Source organism: Esox lucius, chromosome 21 (genome assembly GCF_011004845.1).
Source record: "Esox lucius isolate fEsoLuc1 chromosome 21, fEsoLuc1.pri, whole genome shotgun sequence".
NCBI lineage: Eukaryota > Metazoa > Chordata > Actinopteri > Esociformes > Esocidae > Esox > Esox lucius.
In genome coordinates this window covers 16,198,471-16,219,481 of record NC_047589.1, presented here as the reverse complement: position 1 = coordinate 16,219,481, position 21,011 = coordinate 16,198,471, and the positions used below count along the sequence as shown (strand labels likewise).

General features: G+C 43.5%; 1 protein-coding gene across 2 annotated transcripts in view; it reads right to left on the bottom strand.

The window, feature by feature from the left end:
• Positions 1–20,756, bottom strand: part of LOC105031534 (NEDD4-like E3 ubiquitin-protein ligase WWP1) — a 39,365-nt gene extending 18,609 nt beyond the window's left edge. The window contains exons 1-6 of one of the 2 annotated variants that reach the window (XM_029116167.2): positions 20,567–20,756; positions 7,731–7,790; positions 7,235–7,464; positions 4,525–4,649; positions 1,928–2,068; positions 1,707–1,773 (exon numbers count right to left, since the gene is read on the bottom strand). In XM_029116167.2, coding sequence (XP_028972000.1) covers positions 1,707–1,773; positions 1,928–2,068; positions 4,525–4,649; positions 7,235–7,443 — 542 coding nt within the window. In that variant the 5' untranslated portion in view covers positions 7,444–7,464; positions 7,731–7,790; positions 20,567–20,756. Of the gene's footprint in view, positions 1–1,706; positions 1,774–1,927; positions 2,069–4,524; positions 4,650–7,234; positions 7,465–7,730; positions 7,791–8,746; positions 8,848–20,566 lie in introns of those variants that run through there. The other variant, XM_010906016.5, reaches the window with a different exon arrangement.
• Positions 20,757–21,011: the final 255 nt, after the last annotated feature.

Here is a 21,011-nt window from a genome sequence, read left to right as displayed (position 1 = left end):
CAGTGAGTCTGTGTGTGCGTGTTCTGAAAGGTCTAAACATGTCATTTGGCCTGGCCAGACTCACACAGACCAGGCTCTGACACCACTAACACCACAAGGCCTGGGAACGATAACAGTGGACCAGAGCTCAGATGGACACCTTGGTGTCCTGGCCTCTACCTTTATTACCTCCACTAAAACTCTTCCTGTTTTCATATGCAGCAAAGTCCACTTCCCCAGTATCAATGCTTCTGTGGCCTTTCAGAGGGTGTGTGTGTGTGTGTGTGTGTGTGTGTGTGTGTGAGAGTGAGTGAGTGAGAGGAAAGGACAACGGGTGTGCCATTCATAGTAGGAGTAAGGGGGCCAGGGCACTCTGCTCAGCAATGTCCTGTTCTGTGCAGGGCACCAGTGACGTCTTCAGTGGTTAGAGGAGAGGCAGTGCTTTGTGACACTGAGACTATTGTCATGCAGGGACGATGATGAGGCGGAGGACGAGGAGGAGCGAGGGGTTGGGGAGGCATGGCGCTACGTGATGAAACTGAAGAGGCTTTGTGTCTGTTCAACATTCTATCCCTGCAGCGCCCCACAGGCAGAGGGGGAGGACAGACCAGTTGCAGGGACACAGGGCCAGCCTGCATGGAGGAGAGGGGCACATAGATGGTCCCATGATGTGGACAAAGAGCACGCCACTAACAGAGTCAGGGCCTTGAGCAGGTAGTTTGACAGAAACGGATGGAAATGCCGGCACGTGTTGTTTATTCTGTGACAGTCTGGCCTAGCGGGACAGTGGCAGTGTTTTAACAGCTGGGAGCAGAGGGCACTGGAGCTGCAGGAAGTATCTTGATCACTGTTAGTAAATGAACAGAAAAAGGACCAGCTGGAAGGGAGAAAAAATAGAGAAAAGGAGAAGAAAAAAAAAAAAAGCAAGTGCAAACGCAGTGTTCTGCAGTAATCACAGGCTGGACACAGCAACTGCAATGCAGATTAAGTCTGACAGGCAGACAGCGGGACAGACAGCGGGACAGGCAGACAGACGGACAGACAGCGGGACAGGCAGACAGACGGACAGACAGCGGGACAGGCAGACAGCGGGACAGGCAGCGGGACAGGCAGACAGCGGGACAGGCAGACAGCGGGACAGGCAGCGGGACAGGCAGACAGATGGACAGACAGCGGGACAGGCAGACAAATGGACAGCGGGACAGGCAGACAGATGGACAGGCAGACAGCGGGACAGACAGCGGGACAGGCAGACAGCGGGACAGACAGCGGGACAGACAGACAGCGGGACAGACAGACAGCGGGACAGACAGACAGCGGGACAGACAGACAGCGGGACAGCGGGACAGGCAGACAGCGGGACAGGCAGACAGCGGGACAGGCAGACAGCGGGACAGGCAGACAGCGGTTCAAATTGAACGCTTCTGTTCCTCACTAAAAATTTTCCTTTTCAACCTTTTTGGAAAGGAAAGAAAAATGTGCAAATTTTTTCCGGTAGAAAGCATTAGTAAATGTGTTGTCTGTGCGTGTGTTTTCATGAAAACAGCACAGCCTTCCAGCTTTAGGTTATTGTATTCCTTTAATATTTTAGCTAATAACTTAGCTGCTGATAAACTGTTCTTTCCAAACCATCTAAAGCCAACCATACATCACATCATGACAACACTTTAACAAATGCCTTTTCATTCAGAGCATTTTCTTGTTATTCTGCCAGGAGCTGCTCTTACCTGGTGGGAGTCCTTGACGTGGAGTCACCTCCATTTTCATGAATAGCATCACCGTTCTGCTGAAGTTCTGGAAAGGAGGACGAGACAACACCCTCAACAACACTGCACAGCTAACACACTCAAAGCGTGGATACATACACCTATATATGCACTCATACAAAGACACAGTGAAATGTATCCTAGATGACACTGGAATTAAACAGACACAGAGCAGTGCTCACTGGTAGAGGCGGAAGTGTTGCCGTTGGGCAGCTGTTCATGGTTGACGGTTAGACCATCCAGGAACACGACCAGCTCTCCTGTGTTGACCACAGCCCCCTTATGGTCCAGCACCAGCTTTAGCACCTCCTTCGCATTCTCCACTGGGGAGACAGGGTGGAGAAGGGAGGAGATGGGGCACAGCAGGAGAAGAGAGAGAGGAATATGCGGAAGAGGAGTCCAGGTGACACTCAGTAGGAAACGTGAGATACCGTAAACCCTTGTTTCTAAAGCTCTTCTTGCTGAGTACTGGGGGAACATGATCACAGCTGATTGTCTGGTTGCCTAATAACTCTCATTCTCAGCTTTAGAACAACATACAGTTGCGACCAGAAATATTCACACTTGTCCTAGATTTCAATAATTACCCATTTCACCCATAAATAAGTGGAAAGTAGAGGTAAAGAAGTTGTGTACATACAGTGGATATAAAAACTCTACACACCCCTGTTAAAATGCCAGGTTATTGTGATGTAAAAGAATGAGACAGACAAATCATGTCAGAACTTTTTCTACCTTTAATGTGACCTATAACAGGAACAATTGAATTGAAAAACAAACTGAAATCTTTGAGGGGGAAAAATAAAAAAAATTTAAAACAATAACCTGGCTGCATAAGTGTGCACACCCTTAAAATATTTGTTGAAGCACCTTTTGATTTTATTACAGCATTCTTTTTGGGTAGGAGTCTATTAGCATGGCACATTTTGATGTGGCAATATTTGCCCACTCTTTGCAAAAGCGCTCCAAATCACCCCACAGACGTTCAATTGGATTCAGGTCTGGGCTCAGTCTGGGCCATTCCAAAACATTAATCTTCTTCTGGTGAAGCCAAGCTTTTGTGGATTTGGATGTGTGCTTTGGGTCGTTGTCATGCTGAAAGGTGAACTCTCTCTTCATCTTTCTAACGGACGCCTGAAGACTTTGTGCCAAAATTGCCTGGTATTTGGAACTGTTCATAATTCCCTCCACCCTGACTCAGGCCCCAGTTCCAGCTGAAGAAAAACAGCCCTAAAGCATGCTGCCACCACCATGCTTCACTGTGGGTATGGTGTTCTTGGGGTGATGTGCAGTGTTGTTTTTGCGCCAAACATACCTTTCGGAATTATGGCAAAAAAGTTGGTTTCATCAGACCATAACACATTTTCCCACATGTTTTTGGGGGACTTGGCCATAGAACAGCTGCACTTTATTCATGATTAATCAGAGTCAATTTAAATGATGGCAGGTGTGTAATGACTTCTATTTAACATGAGTTTGAATACGATTGGTTAATTCTGAAAACAGCCACATCCCCAGTTATAAGAGGGTGTGCACACTTAAGCAACCAGGTTATTGTAAGGTTTTTATTTTTCATTTTTCCCCCTTGAAGATTTCAGTTTGTTTTTCAATTGAATTGTTCACATTATAGGTCACATTAAAGTGGAAAAAGTTCTGACATGATTGGTCTCATTCTTTTACATCACAAAAACCAATTCTGGGGGCAGATGATCCTTGTGGTAAGTTATAGGTGCTTACAGTATACAAACAGCAGGGTCTGAGAAAGAGAAAACTGCTCTTCTCCAAGATGTTTAAGACCAAATATTGTTCTGACGTTGTCAGAAACAAAATAATTCTCAGAAATTGACATTTCAAAGGTTCTAGAACTGTCAACCTTGAGATTCCTGCTAGCAGAGTCTGTAGTATTCAAGTGGATCGTGGCCAATGGAAATGTGGTCAACCACCCGGGACATGGCCAGAAGAAGATTCTCAAACGCAGATTGTCGGACATTGGTTGAAATGGTTGACAGCACTTCAAACTCCTGCAGCTCCGAGAGCTGATCTGAACAGTTTCAGGCCTCATCATCCACCACACAATTCCAAGAAGGGTTAAATGGTTGAAAGCTCAGCATGCCGACACACACACTGATTTTAAATCTAAAACAAGCCTACATCCTTCAGGGAAAATTTTCTGTAGACTGATTAAACAAAATTGCAGTTCTTTAGCCATGTTTACAGATGACCAAATTAAGCCTTCAAAGAAATGAACACAAAAGGTTCAAAAATGCCCTAGGGTTGCTTTGCTGCCTCTTATAGTGGCACACTTGAAAGGCATTATGAAATCAGTAGAATATCAAGGTTTTTGGGAGCGCATTGTTCAATCTAATGTCCAGAAACTGAGTCTCTGTCAAAGGCTGTGTAAAAAGCACTAAATGGCTAGAGGAAATGTGGGACTGAGGAGTCCATATTAATCCCATAGTAAACCAATGGTGAGGTTTAAAACTAGCAGGTGTGCATAGGCATGACCATTACAGAACTGGAGCACTTAGCAGTTGAGTTGTGGGCCAAGCTGTCAGTAGAGAAGAGCAAAAAGCTTACTGATGAAGCGTTAGGTCATAATTCTGTCCATGCCGTTTTGCTTCACCTCAAAAAATATAACATACATTTCAGTTATTCCTTCCGCAAGTGTTATTTTTTTTCATGAAATGGGAAATTATTTTCAGATGGCGCAAGGGTTTAAATACGTTTGGCCGCAAGTTTTTAGCTACCGGAGAGGTGAGGTGGAGGTCCGGCTACGTACATTTCCGGTTGTGCTTCTCCAAGGCCTGGTGGAGGTTCAGAGTGGCTTTCCCCAGCACCGTATCAGCCTTCAGGGTGTGGTGACTACACACCTTGAAGTCCACTAGTGTGTGTGGCCAGACATTCCTGCAACACAGCATGGCCGACAAGACAGGTCGCCGGGGTCAAACTTCAAATAAATGACATTGCACGTAAACACATGCACGCACGCACACGCACGCACACGACAACGCAAGCAGCTAGATAGGATACAAAACATTAACAGCACAGCAGTACGGTGTGTCCCGGCCACAGGTTTTTTCCTCATTGGATCCTCCTGGGCAATCTACACAACAATCACAGCCATTAGAGTGCATGCAGTACTAATATGCCCATAGTCGCCACAGCATATAGTACTTTACAGTTAATGCATCTCCACATCACAACACCACTAGCCCCCGTCACCATACTGAACAGATGTGGCTCCGCTGAAGTTCATGGCCGGTCAGAGGCAGACAGTTAAAGGAATTATTTTATGTGCTTTATAAGGTGACAGCCTAGAGGTGGATGCAGCATGTGATAGTAATGGTAATAAATGTCTTCCCTGCTATCCTAACAAGGGCTTCATTATCAATGTCTCCTGTCATCTGGGCACAATGACAGCGCCCTAATCCAATCGGCTCTAGTACACACACACACACACACACACACACACACACACACACACACAGGCCTCTGCAGTCCTTTTGTGGTGTGTGCAAGCTCAGAAGGGGAGCAAGCCTTGTTTTGTACGGTCATCACACTTTCGACTCAAAGGAGATCTGGTCAGTCATTGATTTTCTTTTGGTTTTATCCAATGCGGGGATGGGTTCCTCTGTTCTATGATACGAGTGAAACTGCTTTTGGACATTTCCCTTGATAATTCCAGTAATGTGTCTCCCACAGCTTGTTTTCTCAGACATCATCGTACCACAGAGACAGACTGGCAGCTTAAAAATGGATTTGCCTTTGACAACTTCACTATAAGCACCATGACACATCACATTCACCAGGCAAACTCGGTCTCTCCCCGTCTCTGTCTACTCCCAAAATCCCAATTTCCTTTTGTATGCAGGTTAGGTTGGTTAGTATTCCTCGCACAGGCAGGGGTTTCAGTTAAAAAGCCGAGCACGATGAGGCGTGTCGAGGCGCTCTCGCCACCGCAAATGACTGCTTTCTCTGCATTCATGAATAATAGAAGCAGTAGACTTTAGACTTGTGTTGTTGCGTTTGATGTGATTTTGTGTGACGCTCTCATTAGAAATGCTGGTCTGTACGGAATACCTTCCACACATAGTATCAGTCAAAGGTTTGGACACACAAATATACTTGATTATACTTGAAAGTGTGTGCCCCCTTTTGATTGATACTGTATGTATTATTTAGTCAGGGCTGTTGCGGTTTTGTTATTTCTGGTTTCTGTTATATTCTAATAATTACAAAGTTAGAAAAAAACACCGGTCTATGACATTTAGGCCTTGACTGAGATTCAGAAAGCTAGCTAGCTACTTCTATAATATTTAGCCACTAAATTAAAGCCAAAAAAAAAAATCCTGGTTAATTTGTCACAGACAATAAAACCCAATTTAAGCAATTAGCGGCTAGGCTAAATAAATGTATGTATATTCGACAAAAGATGAATGCTAATTATTATAGGCATTTTTGTTTTCAGTACTCCACCACCCTTCCTTATAAATACCACAACCCAACATTTTCTTTTCTTGTTGTTTAGGTTCAGATCTTAGACAAGCTTTGATGTTCTGCTCTGCATTTTCCAGTAATTTACTAGTTGTAAGTCAGTAAACATTAAGTATGATTTAAACAAAGTTTTGCACTTTGCACGTATTTCAAAAACCATCTGTCGCAAAAGATACATTTGAATACTATCCATAACAGTACGGTGGGTGCTAGGAGCCAGAAAGGGCCGAAATCCAAAACACGGTTCTGTTTTTGGATGTCAATACTACAACGGATTGTCTGCACTGAGTCAGTGTTTCATTTCAATGTGGTTGAACGCTGAGTCTGAACGGATGGACTGCACTGTACCTCTGCTTTAGTGTTTTATTCATCCTCATGTAACTGCGCTGCAGACGATCTCCCAGGTTGGATGACTAAGTATTACAGAAGTCAGGCAGCTCAGTATTCTAGTCATTAGTCCGCTAGACAACCCCCACACCCGCCTACAAGGTCATCCAATGAATCCACACTGTTCCCTACTTCCCAATTTCCAGATTCAAAAATCCTCTTTTGTTTTACCAGAGATGCTGAGGCAACTTTTAACCTCTAATTCCGGCAAGGAAATTGATCTTTCGAGGTCATCTCCCTCTTACTAGCCTCTCCCGGTACATTTTGTTCTGAAGAAATCCGGAGGTTGTATGAAATGAACACCAGAAATAGAATCATACTGAACAAACAACAACCGTTGTCTAACACGGGTGACTTGTTTTAGAACGGAATACACAAGGTCGCTAGACAGACGGTGAGTCAGTGATTACACAGCTTACGACAAGTGGTTAAACTGGTGAGATAAACTGGCAGGAGCTGCTTCCCCAGATGTAGGCTCAACTACTGATATGGCTAAGACAGAGAGCAAAAATGAACAGACACGGACACTAACACAAACCGGACAACATCCCTGACGCACACATTCGTGAAAACAACATGACTCAGACCAGCTTTGCGTGGTGCCTTACATGGTGAGCCGCTCGTCCCACTTGGGGTTGGAAGAGCTGTGGGACTTGGTCGTGCGGCGCGACTCCCCCTCCGCTGTCACCTCCACATAGATGGTGGTACCAAACAAGCTCTTCTTGCGCTTGAGTTTGGCGTAGGCAACGACGGCGTGCAGCTGCGACGTCCCTCCGTGGTTACTGCCACACTCCGTTGTGGCCGAGGGCGTGGCCATGTCATACACCGCAGTGGAAGCCTGGACACCAAACGAACAGGTCAAAAACAACAAATGAGATAGAGGTCACCGGCAATCCAGGCTAAAGCGTGTTCTCTTTCTCATGGGGTTACAATTACTGAACTGCATTCCGACCCCTAGCGGCTCAATTTACATTGATTTGTTTCCCCCGAAACCCGACCACACACCTACTGACACGTTAGGATAGCCGGAACCATACCACACAGACAGGAATATATACAGGCCTAGATAACGGCGTTCTAATAGAAAAGTACAGGCCTACTTACGCTCGGTGTGGTTTGCGGAACCCTCCGGATCCTCACCCAACTCCGTGGCCCATGACTCCCCTACAACAGGAGACGGGAAGTAGTTAGTCAGTCAGTCGGGAGAGAATGCACTGTCAGCTCTAACAGTGAAACGGATATGGCTTTAACCACAGAACTTTTATCTCAATGGGACAAAAGGGAGCACTTTCTTAATCTGAAGAAAGCGCTGGAGTACAGATTTTTTGGTGCACAGAGCAACGATAGGATATGAATGCTTTTGAACTGTTAGGTTACAACCAAATGTCCTGACCCAGAATCAGACCCACAGACAGACCCAGGGCAGTAAGAGACAAAAAAAAAAAACTCCCCAGTGACACAGTCATCTGAAATTTGCTAAACCCACACACACACACAAAAGAAAACATGTTATTCGCTGACGAGTACAGCGGACATGGAAAAAGCCACTAACCATTTTTACAAAGGTGCAAATATGCTCACAACACACACATCAAATGCCACAACATTTCTCATCAGACAGCCTCCAAGTGTAACATCCTCCCACATACATCAGATGGGTAAACAGGGCGGCAGGCAAGGCCATCCTCTCATAGCTGAGCCTGGGTGTTACATCTGAGGTGATGAGCCAGAGTAATAACCAGCTGACTGAGGGCTGTTTACTTGGACAGGAAAAGGCCATTGTCTTTAGACCAGGGGCTGTATGCGCTGCTTTACAATCAGGTCCGGCTTTTCAATATAGTCATGTCATACATTAGCTAAGGTCAAGACTAGACTCAACACCATTAGAAAAAGGCTTGAGCCAAATCCAGACATCTCATGGAACACAGCAGAAGTCAAGTATCAGAGAGGGGCACACAGCATTCAGAGAACAGACTTGAAGGGCACTTGACTGTCACACTACTCCAACATACTGCACAGCCAGCACTCATCTCCCCTACCGCTTTCCTTGCCTCTCCAAAGCATGGCTATCGTTCTACTCCACAGGTACTGTGAAACACTCCATCTCACCCTCTACTCACCTCTATCCTCTTATTTCTTGTCCTCTCCATTGTTCTTATATGCTCTCCAGAAACCATGGCTGGCTGGCATCGGACAGTGTGGGTGCGTGTCTCCCATGCATTAGCTCCCTCTAGGTTGAGGGTGAAACGAGTACCGGCCGTTAGGCCAGAAAAACCCTGTACGTGATTTCCTCCAAGCCTCTGTCGTACTGAAAGGACATGGAGCAGAGACAGCAGACCAACCAGCAGAGGATGGGGTGGATGGGGAGAGTTGAGAAGGGAAGTACGCTACAGAGTGTGGTGCTGTTGGCACCAGAGTCAACGACACCACTTTACGTGCGCCTGGCACAGAAATCAACCAATGGCTGCAATTTAACAACCTCTCGCTAACAGAAACAAACAAACAGGCAACTCAACCCCAGCCCCTTGGTAGCACCTCTGTCTGTGGCTGGTGAGGACGCCTCCGGCCGTAACGGTGACATGAGGGAAACAACCAGCCTAACCTCTGAGGTAAACCAGCATGACAATGAATGTTAATGAGGTGGGTGATGTGGCGCCTCAAAGACCGACATGCTGGTTCGGCCTGAAGAGGAATGAAAAAAGACGCGCCAAATGAAAACAACATAGATTTCTTTCCTAAATACACCAAATTACAATGTCATAGGTTTCCATCGTAAATATGCAAAGGAAAATTCTACATTGCCCCTGTGGATCAAAGAAAAGTGCTGTTCCACTTCATCTGCTGGCAAAGCAAAAACATTGTACAAGAACTGACAGATACATTTTAGTCATTTGGCAGATACTATGAGATCCAGAGTGACTTACAGTTAGGTTTTCTAAGATACTGTCGTAGATAAAGGGTTTTAGATGTTTTGGAAGAAGCCCAAAATTACACAGTTATGTTTTTGCCACAGACAAACTAATTAAGGACTGAAAAGCCTAATCAATTGTGCTTGTCTGGGGCTACAACACAAATGTGTACTGTTGGGGTATTCAGGGCTGGGAAACACTGATCTATCGCATCATCCCCTCCTTGGCACAGATTAAGCAGAAAACAGAAGGCAGTCTAATGTTCGTCTGTCAAAAGAACGTTACACCTATGAACTAGGTGTCAGTGGCAATCTTTTTATGTTCTCAGACAGTACAGGTCAGCTTTGTTAAAATACCATAAACCCTTGAGTAGCAGTACAGTACCAACGTGTCCATCTGGGCAAATCCCTTCATGCATTTGTAGCCAGCCAAATCAGGTTTGCTGGCAAATTCTCTGCGCGACTGCTGTAAAAAGCAATTGTTTAACTAGGGCTCTGGATAAATAACTAGATTGCAAGATGACAAAAAAACAATTTAATGCACTTTCCCTATGCCTAATGCCAGAGCAAGATCATCAACAAATGTTTAGCCAGTTGAAAGGTGCAATCCTCCCTACAAACTGAAATCATTAAACTCCATTCAATTTGGTAAAAGCCTATTTCCTATGTTCCGTGGATAAAATAAATGTTTTCCACCATGGTTTAACTAAGTGGTACAACTGCAAAATCCGGAAATTGCGATGCATCACATCAGACAAATAGGCAGACATTAAGTAGATAGATAGATGGGCAGACTTAAGAGTATGGAGATTGACATGAGACATGAGGTAGAGAGAGACCGACTGAGCAGAGAGACAGAATGAAATGCAGACTTGGAGTAGATAGACTGACAAAGACACATGAAGTGAAAAAGTTGGACAGGCAGACTTGATGTGCACTAGTGGACAAGAGAGTGGGACATACAACCGAAATGTGGCAGGTTCTATTTCCCAAGTGGACAATGTGAAACACCCTTATGTTCCGTCCCTAAGCAGACAGTTGAGATAACAATTGGTTGCCGCTGTAAATTAGCTTAGCATACTTGGTAAAATAAAAGACAGATAAACAGAAAGGCGGCCAGACATGGTTTGAGTACAGATGGACTGGCAGACTAAGTAAAGAGACACACGTGGATAAGAAAGACAGAATGAAAGGCAGACTAAGTACAGAGACTTATACACAGTAGTTTTATGGACAGAGACTTGGAGTAGATAGACTGAGAAAGACAGACTTGCAGTAGAGAGATAGAGTGGGAGTAAAGAGGAACAGAGAGGTTTGGAGTAGAGAAACAAAATGACAGACACACTTGGAGTAGCGGACAGGGAGGGAGGACTTGGAATAGACAGACCAGCAGACACGGAGTAGAATAACTGACACGCTTGGAGTAGCAGACAGACTGAGGGACCAACAAAGGACTCAGGCAGAACCCAACAGTGAACTGCCTTCACTCCCTAATGAAGGAGGCCGACTAATGATCAGGGATCCTGCCAGACAAACAGAGAGCGATAGACCTGGGGTCATCTGATAACCCCCTGAGGTTGGGAGGTGTGACTAGAGCTGGAGGCATAGGGTATACACATGCAGAGAGCAAGAAGGCAAGACCACAGTAGAAACCAAATCTGGAACAATTGCTTAAGAATATGTTACTACAAACACTAAAACAGAACCTCCAAGGTCCAAATCTACCGGCCACATTTGTACCGTCCCACTCCCTAATTCAAATGTGTCCACCTGTGAAATCTGGTTTCCAAATGATTACATCCTCTGTCATTGCACCATGTGTCACATGCACTAGAGATTAGTAAACGGTCATATTCGATCGTGACAGTCAAGTCACTAGCTTGACCATGCCATTACACCTTTCTATGTGTTACGTGTGTGAAACAAAGGTGACACACTGGACATGTGCGCGGCCACTGGCAGACTGTGATCATCAGATGAAGCACACTCGGCAAGAGGAGAGGGACTCATGCAGAATAAATGTGCTGGCATACTGCAGTGGCATTGCCCCGGCCCTCGTCCCCAACCTCACCGCAGTACCCCCACCTCCATTTTGTCATGAATTCCAAGCGTACCCTGATAATTGTATTTCACACTCTAATCAACACGGAAATGCACACCTTGCAAGCAGCTATGCGGTAGTAAACAGCCTGTTGGAAATGAATCAGTACATTGAACACAGAGCAATAGAGAGGTGAAACTAAGGACAGCCCTGCCGAGGACAGGGTGTGAACAGATGAGATTAGAAAACGATAGACGTCACCCAAACTTACCGCAGGATTTTGGCTGAGATCGATCAATACAATATGCATTATATATCAGGGTCAGCCATTAGCCAGGATTAAGAAACAGATTGATGAGAGCGGTATTTTCCAAGCTCAACTCACTGAAAAAACATCCGACAAGACTTCAGCATTATTTTGCCTCAAAACAATGAAAACCTCTTACCCTGTGGTCTATGGGCTATGTCTCTGCTTTAGTCCCTGGTCTCACACGCACGCACGCACACAGCCCAGCCAGGCATATACTCAAGTTCACCAATGACACCACAGTTGTGGGCCTGATATGGAAGAGGTATGTGAACTGGCATGGTGGTGCCAGGATAACCGCTTCCCCCCTGGATGTCAACAAAAGGAGATGATTGTTGACTTTAGGAGGCAAAGGAGGGAACATGCCACAACCCACGTCAACTGGGCGGCAGCAGAGAAAAAGCAGATCTGAAGCCCTCTGCATCCACATAGCTAAGGACTTGTCATGGACTTTCAACAAAGTCAATGTTTCCAAGAGGGCAAAAAAGCAAAGAAAGAAACGTGGCAGCTCTAAACGCTAATGCGGCACAACCGAAAGCCTCCTGGCCCGGCTGCATCATGGCCCGGGAATGGAACCCCCCAACTCAGGTCCTCCAGAGTGAAAGACCACGTGGGTGTTTCCACCCACTCAGGACACCTATCCAGAACGATGCCTGGCAAAAACCTGCAGAAATATCAAGAACTTTTCTTACCACAGCCACCAGCAGCCCTTCACCTACCACTGATCAGAAGAAGAGTGTATCAAAGCACACGGTCTTGTGCTAAGAGGGCTGAAGACAGTTTCCATACACAAGCCAACAGACAGCTGAACACGACCCATCCGATTGCCTTCAGTGACTCTGCTTCACTGGGCACACACACACACGCACCCATACAAACACAGTCAAGTTTGAAAGGAATGTCAACGGGAGAATTTTGGCAACCTCAAACTAGTATCAGTAGATTAAGAGGGAATCAAAATAATGGCTTAAATCGTTCTATTTAACAACATTGGATTTATTTTCATAATTGGATTCTGTATGATTCTTTCACAGTACGATTCTTTCACAGCAAAACCCTTAACGATTAACTATCATACATCTTTGTGAAATAAGTAGGCCTAACTGGTTTGATTTCTTGGAATCAATCCAACCACTGTTAGGCAGCAACAATGTCTTCAGCTACAGGAATAAGGGGGGAATATGTACGCTTAAATAAATGTCATTAAATGTCCAGGGTCACATCATCACTTGTTAATACCACTAGTAAGCAAAGTGAAAGCTGAGGAACACTATATGGGATGTGAAAATAAGACTAGGCTCTCTGGCAGCTGGCCGTATGCGTGTTCTCCCAGTCAGTTTTCCTGGAGCTGACCTTTGTGGGGCAGGCACACCACTGGGGACATCAACAGTCCCCATAGACAGCCAGCAGCACTGGATTGGATATCATTATAACCCGACTAACAGCTCTCTGACTGTAGTGGATTAGACTGCTTGGACTCAGTCGATCAGACAGCAGGTAGAGGGGGCACCTATCGACAGCGATGTGTGATTTGGTATTCATAGAGTGTGTCTAGCAAGGCTCCAGAGATACAATATTGGCTAAGGGTAGAAAAAGGCTACAGACCCATATCAAAACCAGAAAGAGTCTTTGAGATACTGAGAAGAATTAAGCTAATTAACTCCTTCAGGGTTTCCTTTGGTCTTAGGGTAACTTCTTAGACCACCGACCTGGTGCAGTCTCTCGGTTTCGGCGGACAGCCGACTCTAGGTAGAATCGTGGTAGTGTAATTTTCTTTCATTTTCTCAAATGGATTTATTTACCAGGGGTGGCGTTTGGGATATTTGAGATACTGCTTTTATAGTCCAATCATCACTGGTGCATTTTTACTTTCTCCCAAACTTGTTTTGAAAGCTCCTTGTTCTTATAGTGTGGTTGTTTGGATACGCTGTTTGTCATGCTATGTGGCCTTCCATACACAAGTGTATTTAATTGGAGATGGAGTGACACTATTTCACAAATGTGAACTCCACAAAAGGTGACTCCACTCATAGAGTGGTTGATACCTAAGCAATCCACCTTATTTTCACCATTGTTAAAATAAGTTTCTTGCTCAAGGATAAGCAATCTGAAGTGAAGCTAATATCTGCCACCCCATGTTGTTACCCAATGCACCATTTCTTAAATGGCATTTTTTTATAGCCTTTATTATTTTATTCTCCCAATGTAACTACGTATTTGTAAAGATGTCCAACTCGGGATTAGGGCCTTGACTCATCACAGCCATTTTCCAGCAAGTGTGGGAGTCTAAGACCCGTGTTTTTCTGAAGCCCATCCCACCAAGCCAAGCCTCTCATCACACTGCTTGCATGATCAGGAAGTATTCGCCAGCACACGCGTCCCTGGAGGTGAGCATATTCCCCAACCAAAAACCATGATTCACCCAACCTTCTCCAGACTAACTCAGTGGAATTGGCAACAGTAATCGGCAAACCAGGTCAAGGGAAGCAAAAGCATTACATTTACATTTTAGGACTTTAGCAGACACAATCATCCAGAGTGAATTACAGTAATTGCAGATCTTTTTAAGAGAGCTTGGAGAAATAACCACTCAGCTTGGTAGTAAGTACATTCTAATCAATGAACAAATGATCAGCAGGCCCTAATGGAAAGAAAACCATTCAAATAATAAGCAATTTTCTCAAACGACAACAGTGTTGGCAGGGGAAGTAGATCAGGTAATCTCTTAAAAGGTAGGTTTCAGGTGTGTTCTTAAATGGGCAGAAACTCTGTCTGCTATCCTAGTCCCCAGGGGAAGCTGGTTCCACAATTGAAGTGCCAGGACAGAGAAGAGTTTTGACTGAGTGGATCGGGAACTGCCCAAAACTGCCACCATGGCTTTGTTGCAGTAAAGAGCTTTAAAAAAAAAAGCCAGAGGAGTGTGCCAAAACGCGGGGTGACGGGGGATCTTGGGACAGTTCAACAATAGGCAGCAAGCTGCATTCTGAGGAGGGTGCAGTGGTTTGGTGGTGGCAAATATACCAGGAGCTCTACCCACAATGAATTGCAGTAATCCAGAAGTGAGATGAAAAGTGCCTGACTAAGTATCTGTGCTGCTTCCTGTAAGAGGTGAGGTCATACTCTACGAATGATGTGGAGCAAGAACTTGCAGTAGCAAGTCTTTGCCTTGATGTTAGCAGAAAATGACGGGGTGTCTTCATGATGTCGTTTTTGTTACGAACCAACTGTGGGACCTCCCAGAGGCAGGTGTATTTAACCTGAAATCACATGAAACATTAATTGGAGACAGGAGGACATTAAATTACTTGGCTTCTCAAGACAATGGATTTCATCACAGCTCATTTAGGTGTCTCAGAGCAAACGGGTGAATTCTTATATAAAAATGTTTTTAATTTATTTGTCAGGTTTTATTTTTCTCTTTAACATTCTGGACTTTGTGTTGATCGGTGGCAGAATCTCCCTCTTAAATCCATTACAATTTTATTTTGTCAGAGAAGAAAATGTGAAGAAGTTCAAGGAGGGTGAATACTTTTGACCTAGTCTTAAGAAATTGTACATATTTCCATTTCCTCAAAAGGAAAAGATTTGCCATTGGGACCCATTTACTCCTACATATTGGATTTATTGCCCATTCTGAACTTGGTGCCTATTTACAAAGGTCTCTAAACATCTATAAAACAGGCTATTAAGTCAAAAAAACATGACCACAATCGACCAATATACCTTCAAGTGGGCATGGTTTTGCATATATATTCATATACACCAAAAAACATAGCAGCTACTGACCAATGAACATGAATATGCACACAACCTCAACACACAATCATATTATAACAACTTGGTACAAAATGTTCACAAACATCCCACCACCCAAAGAGTGCAAGTAATCTACAATCAAACACAAAGTGGGGATATTGCACCAGTCAACTTTGCCAACTGACTTTGCTCACCCTGTTTGACTAAAGGTCATTACATAGCTCCACAACAACGTCTGAGCGGGCCTCGTCTGCAGACGGTGCCGGCCAACATTCTTGCACGTAAAACGACGCATGTACTTGGGGGCAGTGTCATATTTATTTAGAAATAAAAAAAAAAAAAAAAAAAAAAGAATAAACGGAAAGTTGTCAACAAAGAGATGCATTGCATTGTTGTGTATAGAGAAATTGATAGCAGAATGAAGTTAGTGAATGCACTGAGAAAGAATATAGCTCTGCATGCTTTGGTTGTATATCAGTTTAACGGAGGACAGCTTTTTGTGGTTTGTTATAATTCCCTGTACTACCAGATCTGAACTACTTGTCCAAACAGTGTTTGTTTCACGCACAGTATCAAAGAATACACACAATGCGTTGTTAAGAATTTGGAGGTGTGCACGAACGCTCCTCTGTCAGCCTCTGCAAGATACGGACGCCCAGATCCCCTTTCTCTGCTGAATTTCACAGAGCCATCTATGTTCATTTACGAAGAATTATAAGCCAAGCTTAAGACTCTTGAAAATAGGTGCATTACCCATCTCTTCACAAGGACTATACGCTATCTGCCATTGGGAACCATCAATAATCGTTTCATAATATCAATTGACGTGTCCAAAACACTATTTAGAACTAACATATCCAACACATGACAGTTTATCCACATTGTAGCGCCATAGCAGCCACATCACAATACCTATATCACTCTGGAAGATTAGATTTGAGACACATGCTTGGGGTTATGAACCTAACAAATGTATATACTTTGAATCAATTTGGCCACATAGGAACACCACTGGACAGGAGATAACATCAACGCTGCATTTGACTCATTACTGTGATAATATGATGGCCATTTCCTGACTGCCATATCTGTCCTACCAACACAACTGCTAGCATGTCAGCTAACTATTCTGTTAATCCCCCCAGCCCCCCAAAAAAACAAAAACAACAGAATTAATCAAGTATTGCACAGAAAAGGTTAGGATTCTCTGGTATAGGTTGTGGTCTTGAACTAGAAATCGGCATGGACGCCTATATCGACTCTTCTTGTAATTGTTGTGAGGAAGCTAATTTGACAAAACAGGAAACGCTTCCATGACGACAACAACAACAGAAACACACGGCAGGGTAAATACATTTCCCTGTAGAGGACAGCGGAGTCAAGACCTGGTAGTAAAAGTTTCCAAATGTTTGCCAGATGAGTATGAGAATTTCAAAGAAGTGAACAGAAAGATTCTGAGAATGAGGGGCAAGTCATTATTACTAACTTGGAAGGTGGGGTTTACGGCAGGCCTTATTAGATTTGAAAGGAGCGGATGTAGTATTTTCAGGTATAATTGCCATAAGCGCACTTGCCCCAGATTGTCGCACCCAACAGCAGACTGACAAGGAACTGGTGCGGCAGCAACAGTCGTGTGATTACAGCAGAAACAACTCAAAGCTTTGACAACACAAACTTTGTTCATGCTCTTCCCTGCGTCTAGTCTGCAAGGCAAAAACCAATTAACTAATGAAGTGAGATTTATGCTCTCTATTAATTGAATGGATTAAAATCGTAATAAATGTTTGGTTCTCAAAGCTACAGTGATACTACTGCTAGTAATACTGGCAAGCGCCAGCAAAAGAAGTGCCAGAAAGAAGTGTAGATAATAAAGGGGTTCAGACTGCCGACTTCAAAGTAGCACCCCATTGTAGTTGGATATTACCTTTCAGAATTAACAAATTATGCTATTTTGTTTTACAAAGGACCATCCCTTAAAACAGGTCACTCTTCTGCTTCCTGTTTACATATGTGCAGTGATTACAATCAGCCCTGCTAATGACAGCAACCAGCATAGCAATATAATCACATTCAACGTTTACTAACTTTATAATAAAAACAACTCTAAAAACAGAGAAAAAGAAACCCAAGCAAGCCAGCTAAACAAAATCATTGAATGGGTTGCACTAGAAATGTAATAGAATGCCCCTACAAGTAAAAAAAAAATCAATACCTAGCCCACTCTCTCCATTTAGAAAGCCAACATAGCTTAGGAAAACAGCTATACATAGCTAATTTGAAAACTTACACACCGGAATGGCTTATTGAGTTAGCGATGAAGGATGGCTAGTTGGCAACAGACTTAAGAAAAGTTTGTGTGGGAGTGTGGGACAAGTGCATACTTTTACAAACCCCCCAAAAAATAAAAGGTTTGCACAGACTCCCTCTGAATACTCATCCAGCCGACCAGCTCTTCACTGTGTGGTCACATGGTCACTTCAGCCAGGCAGCAGTGATAACGACATAGAACCCTATGTTTGTGTCACGTCAAGAATGTTCTCTCTCAGTTGTGGGATTTTTTTATTTTTTTTGGCAAACTGTTGCCAGAGGGGGTTATTAACCTCAGCAAAGCACAATCAGTCTGTGATGAACAAGGACTGCCTCTCTTAACACACAACATGTTTTCATGACTAATATTATTTGAAAGACCATGTGAGAGGGTTTGCTCCCTGACACAGACCTACATAATAGCCAGTATATCCTCCAGCCCCACCTAGCTCAGTAAGAATGGCAAAACTAATCCCAGCGTCTAAGCCAGTGATTCTCAATTCTGGTGCCCTAAAGGGGTGAAGTTTTGTTTTTTGGTCTTACACATATCAAATTTTAAACCATCTTTAAAACTCCATTGGTCTATTTTTAATGTGACAACATTGCATCAACATTCAAGACTTTACACTCTTTCTGGTTCAATGGAAATCTGATATACAGTCAGGTCCGGAAATATTTGGACACCGAAACAATTTTCATAATTTTGGCTCTGTAAGCCGCCAGAATGGATTTGAGATCCATTTGAAGTGCAGACCTACACTGAGCAGGAAGACCTATCCTCATTACATCTACATTTTATAAATAATCTACCCAAGAATTCCACAAACACTAATCAGCAATAGAAAGAAAACGCACTTGATTGACTGACTAATGTTAATCTACATTATCACCCAAAGGAACAAATGTACAAAAGGCACAGGAAGTGTCTTTTTAGTTTAAAAAGGCACAAGCCACATTTTTCACTGACGGTGCAAATCATAGTCTAGAACTAAGCCTACACCTCAAGCATCCCCCCACACAGCAGTTTCCAACTGAAAGGTAAACAACTGAGATAGATAAACATGGAGGCAAATCAAGCATTTTGGACAGAGACACATAATGGTGCTGCTCAAGTGACAGCATCCTTCACATAGACAGCCAGAACTGACTGGACTATTGTTAATGGGAGGATCCAACTACAGGCCTACAAGACAATAGACCAATTTGTGTGGAAGCCCACAACCAACAAATGAAACAAATAAGGCCTTAAAACTTTTTGTCTGCCCCAAATCACCGCTTGCTCTGCTTTGAGGTGTCAGCATAATGTATAATAGTGAGAACAAAAAGTCAAGTCTGGTATTAGGACATTTTCACTCATAATATAATAAAAACATAGTTTGTGGTCTCTCTCATGGCAATTTAATTAAAATCTGAGGCCAATGACAGGAACATTTCACTCTTCAAAAAATAATCTCATTATGTAGACTACCCAGAAAAGTGAAATGCTTGTATGCTAGACAGCTGTTCTTAAACCTATGTGGGAACCCTAGGTTACTTATTGGCCAAGAACTATGAAGTTGCCCAGTGTACACAACATTCCAACATGCTTTAAGTTATTTCAGGTATATATAATGCATGTCACAGGTGGGAACCCGAGTTTATAATTTGAAAAACCTGGGTTCTTAAACTTGGAACTGTGGGGGACCCCAGGTTCTTCAAGGAACAATAAACCTTTTGAATGCCTGTTTTGAGGAACCTTTTAGAATATCTAAACTATCTACTTGCTACTGTACTACTTCTATTTAGAGTTTCTCAAAAGTTCCAATGTGAACTTGGCTTTCTAGAGCAGCTAAGTACAGAATAACGCCGTTAGCTAACGTAGAGTAGCTTTAAGCTAGTTACAGTAGCTAACATAGCTAGCTGACATTTTAAATAAGGTTGCAGTAAAGACACCAATAAGGTTGGCATAATCCTATAGTAAATTGGTGTATCGTGATAGTTAGCTGAAGTTACATTCTAGCATTCATCTGGGTTTGCATTCAAATTAGGCCGGGCATGCACTCACTGATTCTAACGCCGGACAAAAACAAATCAGCCTGCGGAACAGCGAACGCGTCTGACTAGTTACAGTATCAGTACACCAATAACTTACTATATACCTACAACTAGGCCCATAGAGTACTAACAGAACAAGAACAGCAGTCACCGACATAGTTGCTAGTTAACTTAATGTGTTCTTTTTCTGGCACTGTTCAATATCATACATTGGCATAGGCATTAACACTTCAGGATGATTATTATGGCACTATAGTTACGAGTTCGCTAAAGTTAGCTAGCCAGTTTAAACATTTTTTTGTAGTTACACTAGTTCGGGTTAGTCAGTTACCGACCGTATTGGTTACCTGAAATGGCTAACGACAATGGTTCATCATTAGTCAGTGTAATATATAGCTAGCTAGCTTCCTCAAAATGTAAGGAACATCTCTAGTTAATGTTAGCTAGCCTAATCAGCTAACGTTAGTTAGCAAATTAGCTAGCAGCCTGAGCTAGCTGAAATACATGCAGACTGCAAAGCTCAACTTGAAGCTGGCATGTACTGTAACATTTTAGACGACCGACGTCGCTAGGTTATGGTAGTTTACCGTGCCCGTAGCTCCGCAGTGATGTTATAAACTGTAGTTTTTTGTATCCGTTTTCTCGATAAAAAGCCAGCTTTCACCTCTCTCAGGCTGTGCGTCCAGCTACGATTGCATTGCCATCTCTGTACACGCCACACAGACAGGTTCATAACACATACACCGCAGCAAAAACAGTCGCAGCGCAGACGTCGGCGTTATACGCCAACTCCAAATATGATACTCATCTGGCTGGACCAGGTCTTTGAGATATATATTTTTTACATTTAACCCAGTGACCATAATAAATGTAATTTTTTCTAATGAAATCATGCCGGAAATTACCACTATTCGTTGGTCGAGGATGTTTTGAGGGCTAATTTGTTGGTATGGATAGATTTGCAAAGGCCCTCAATTTTGATACTGTTCAAAAAAAACTTCCATAACTCAGTGCAAATAAGATTGATATGTT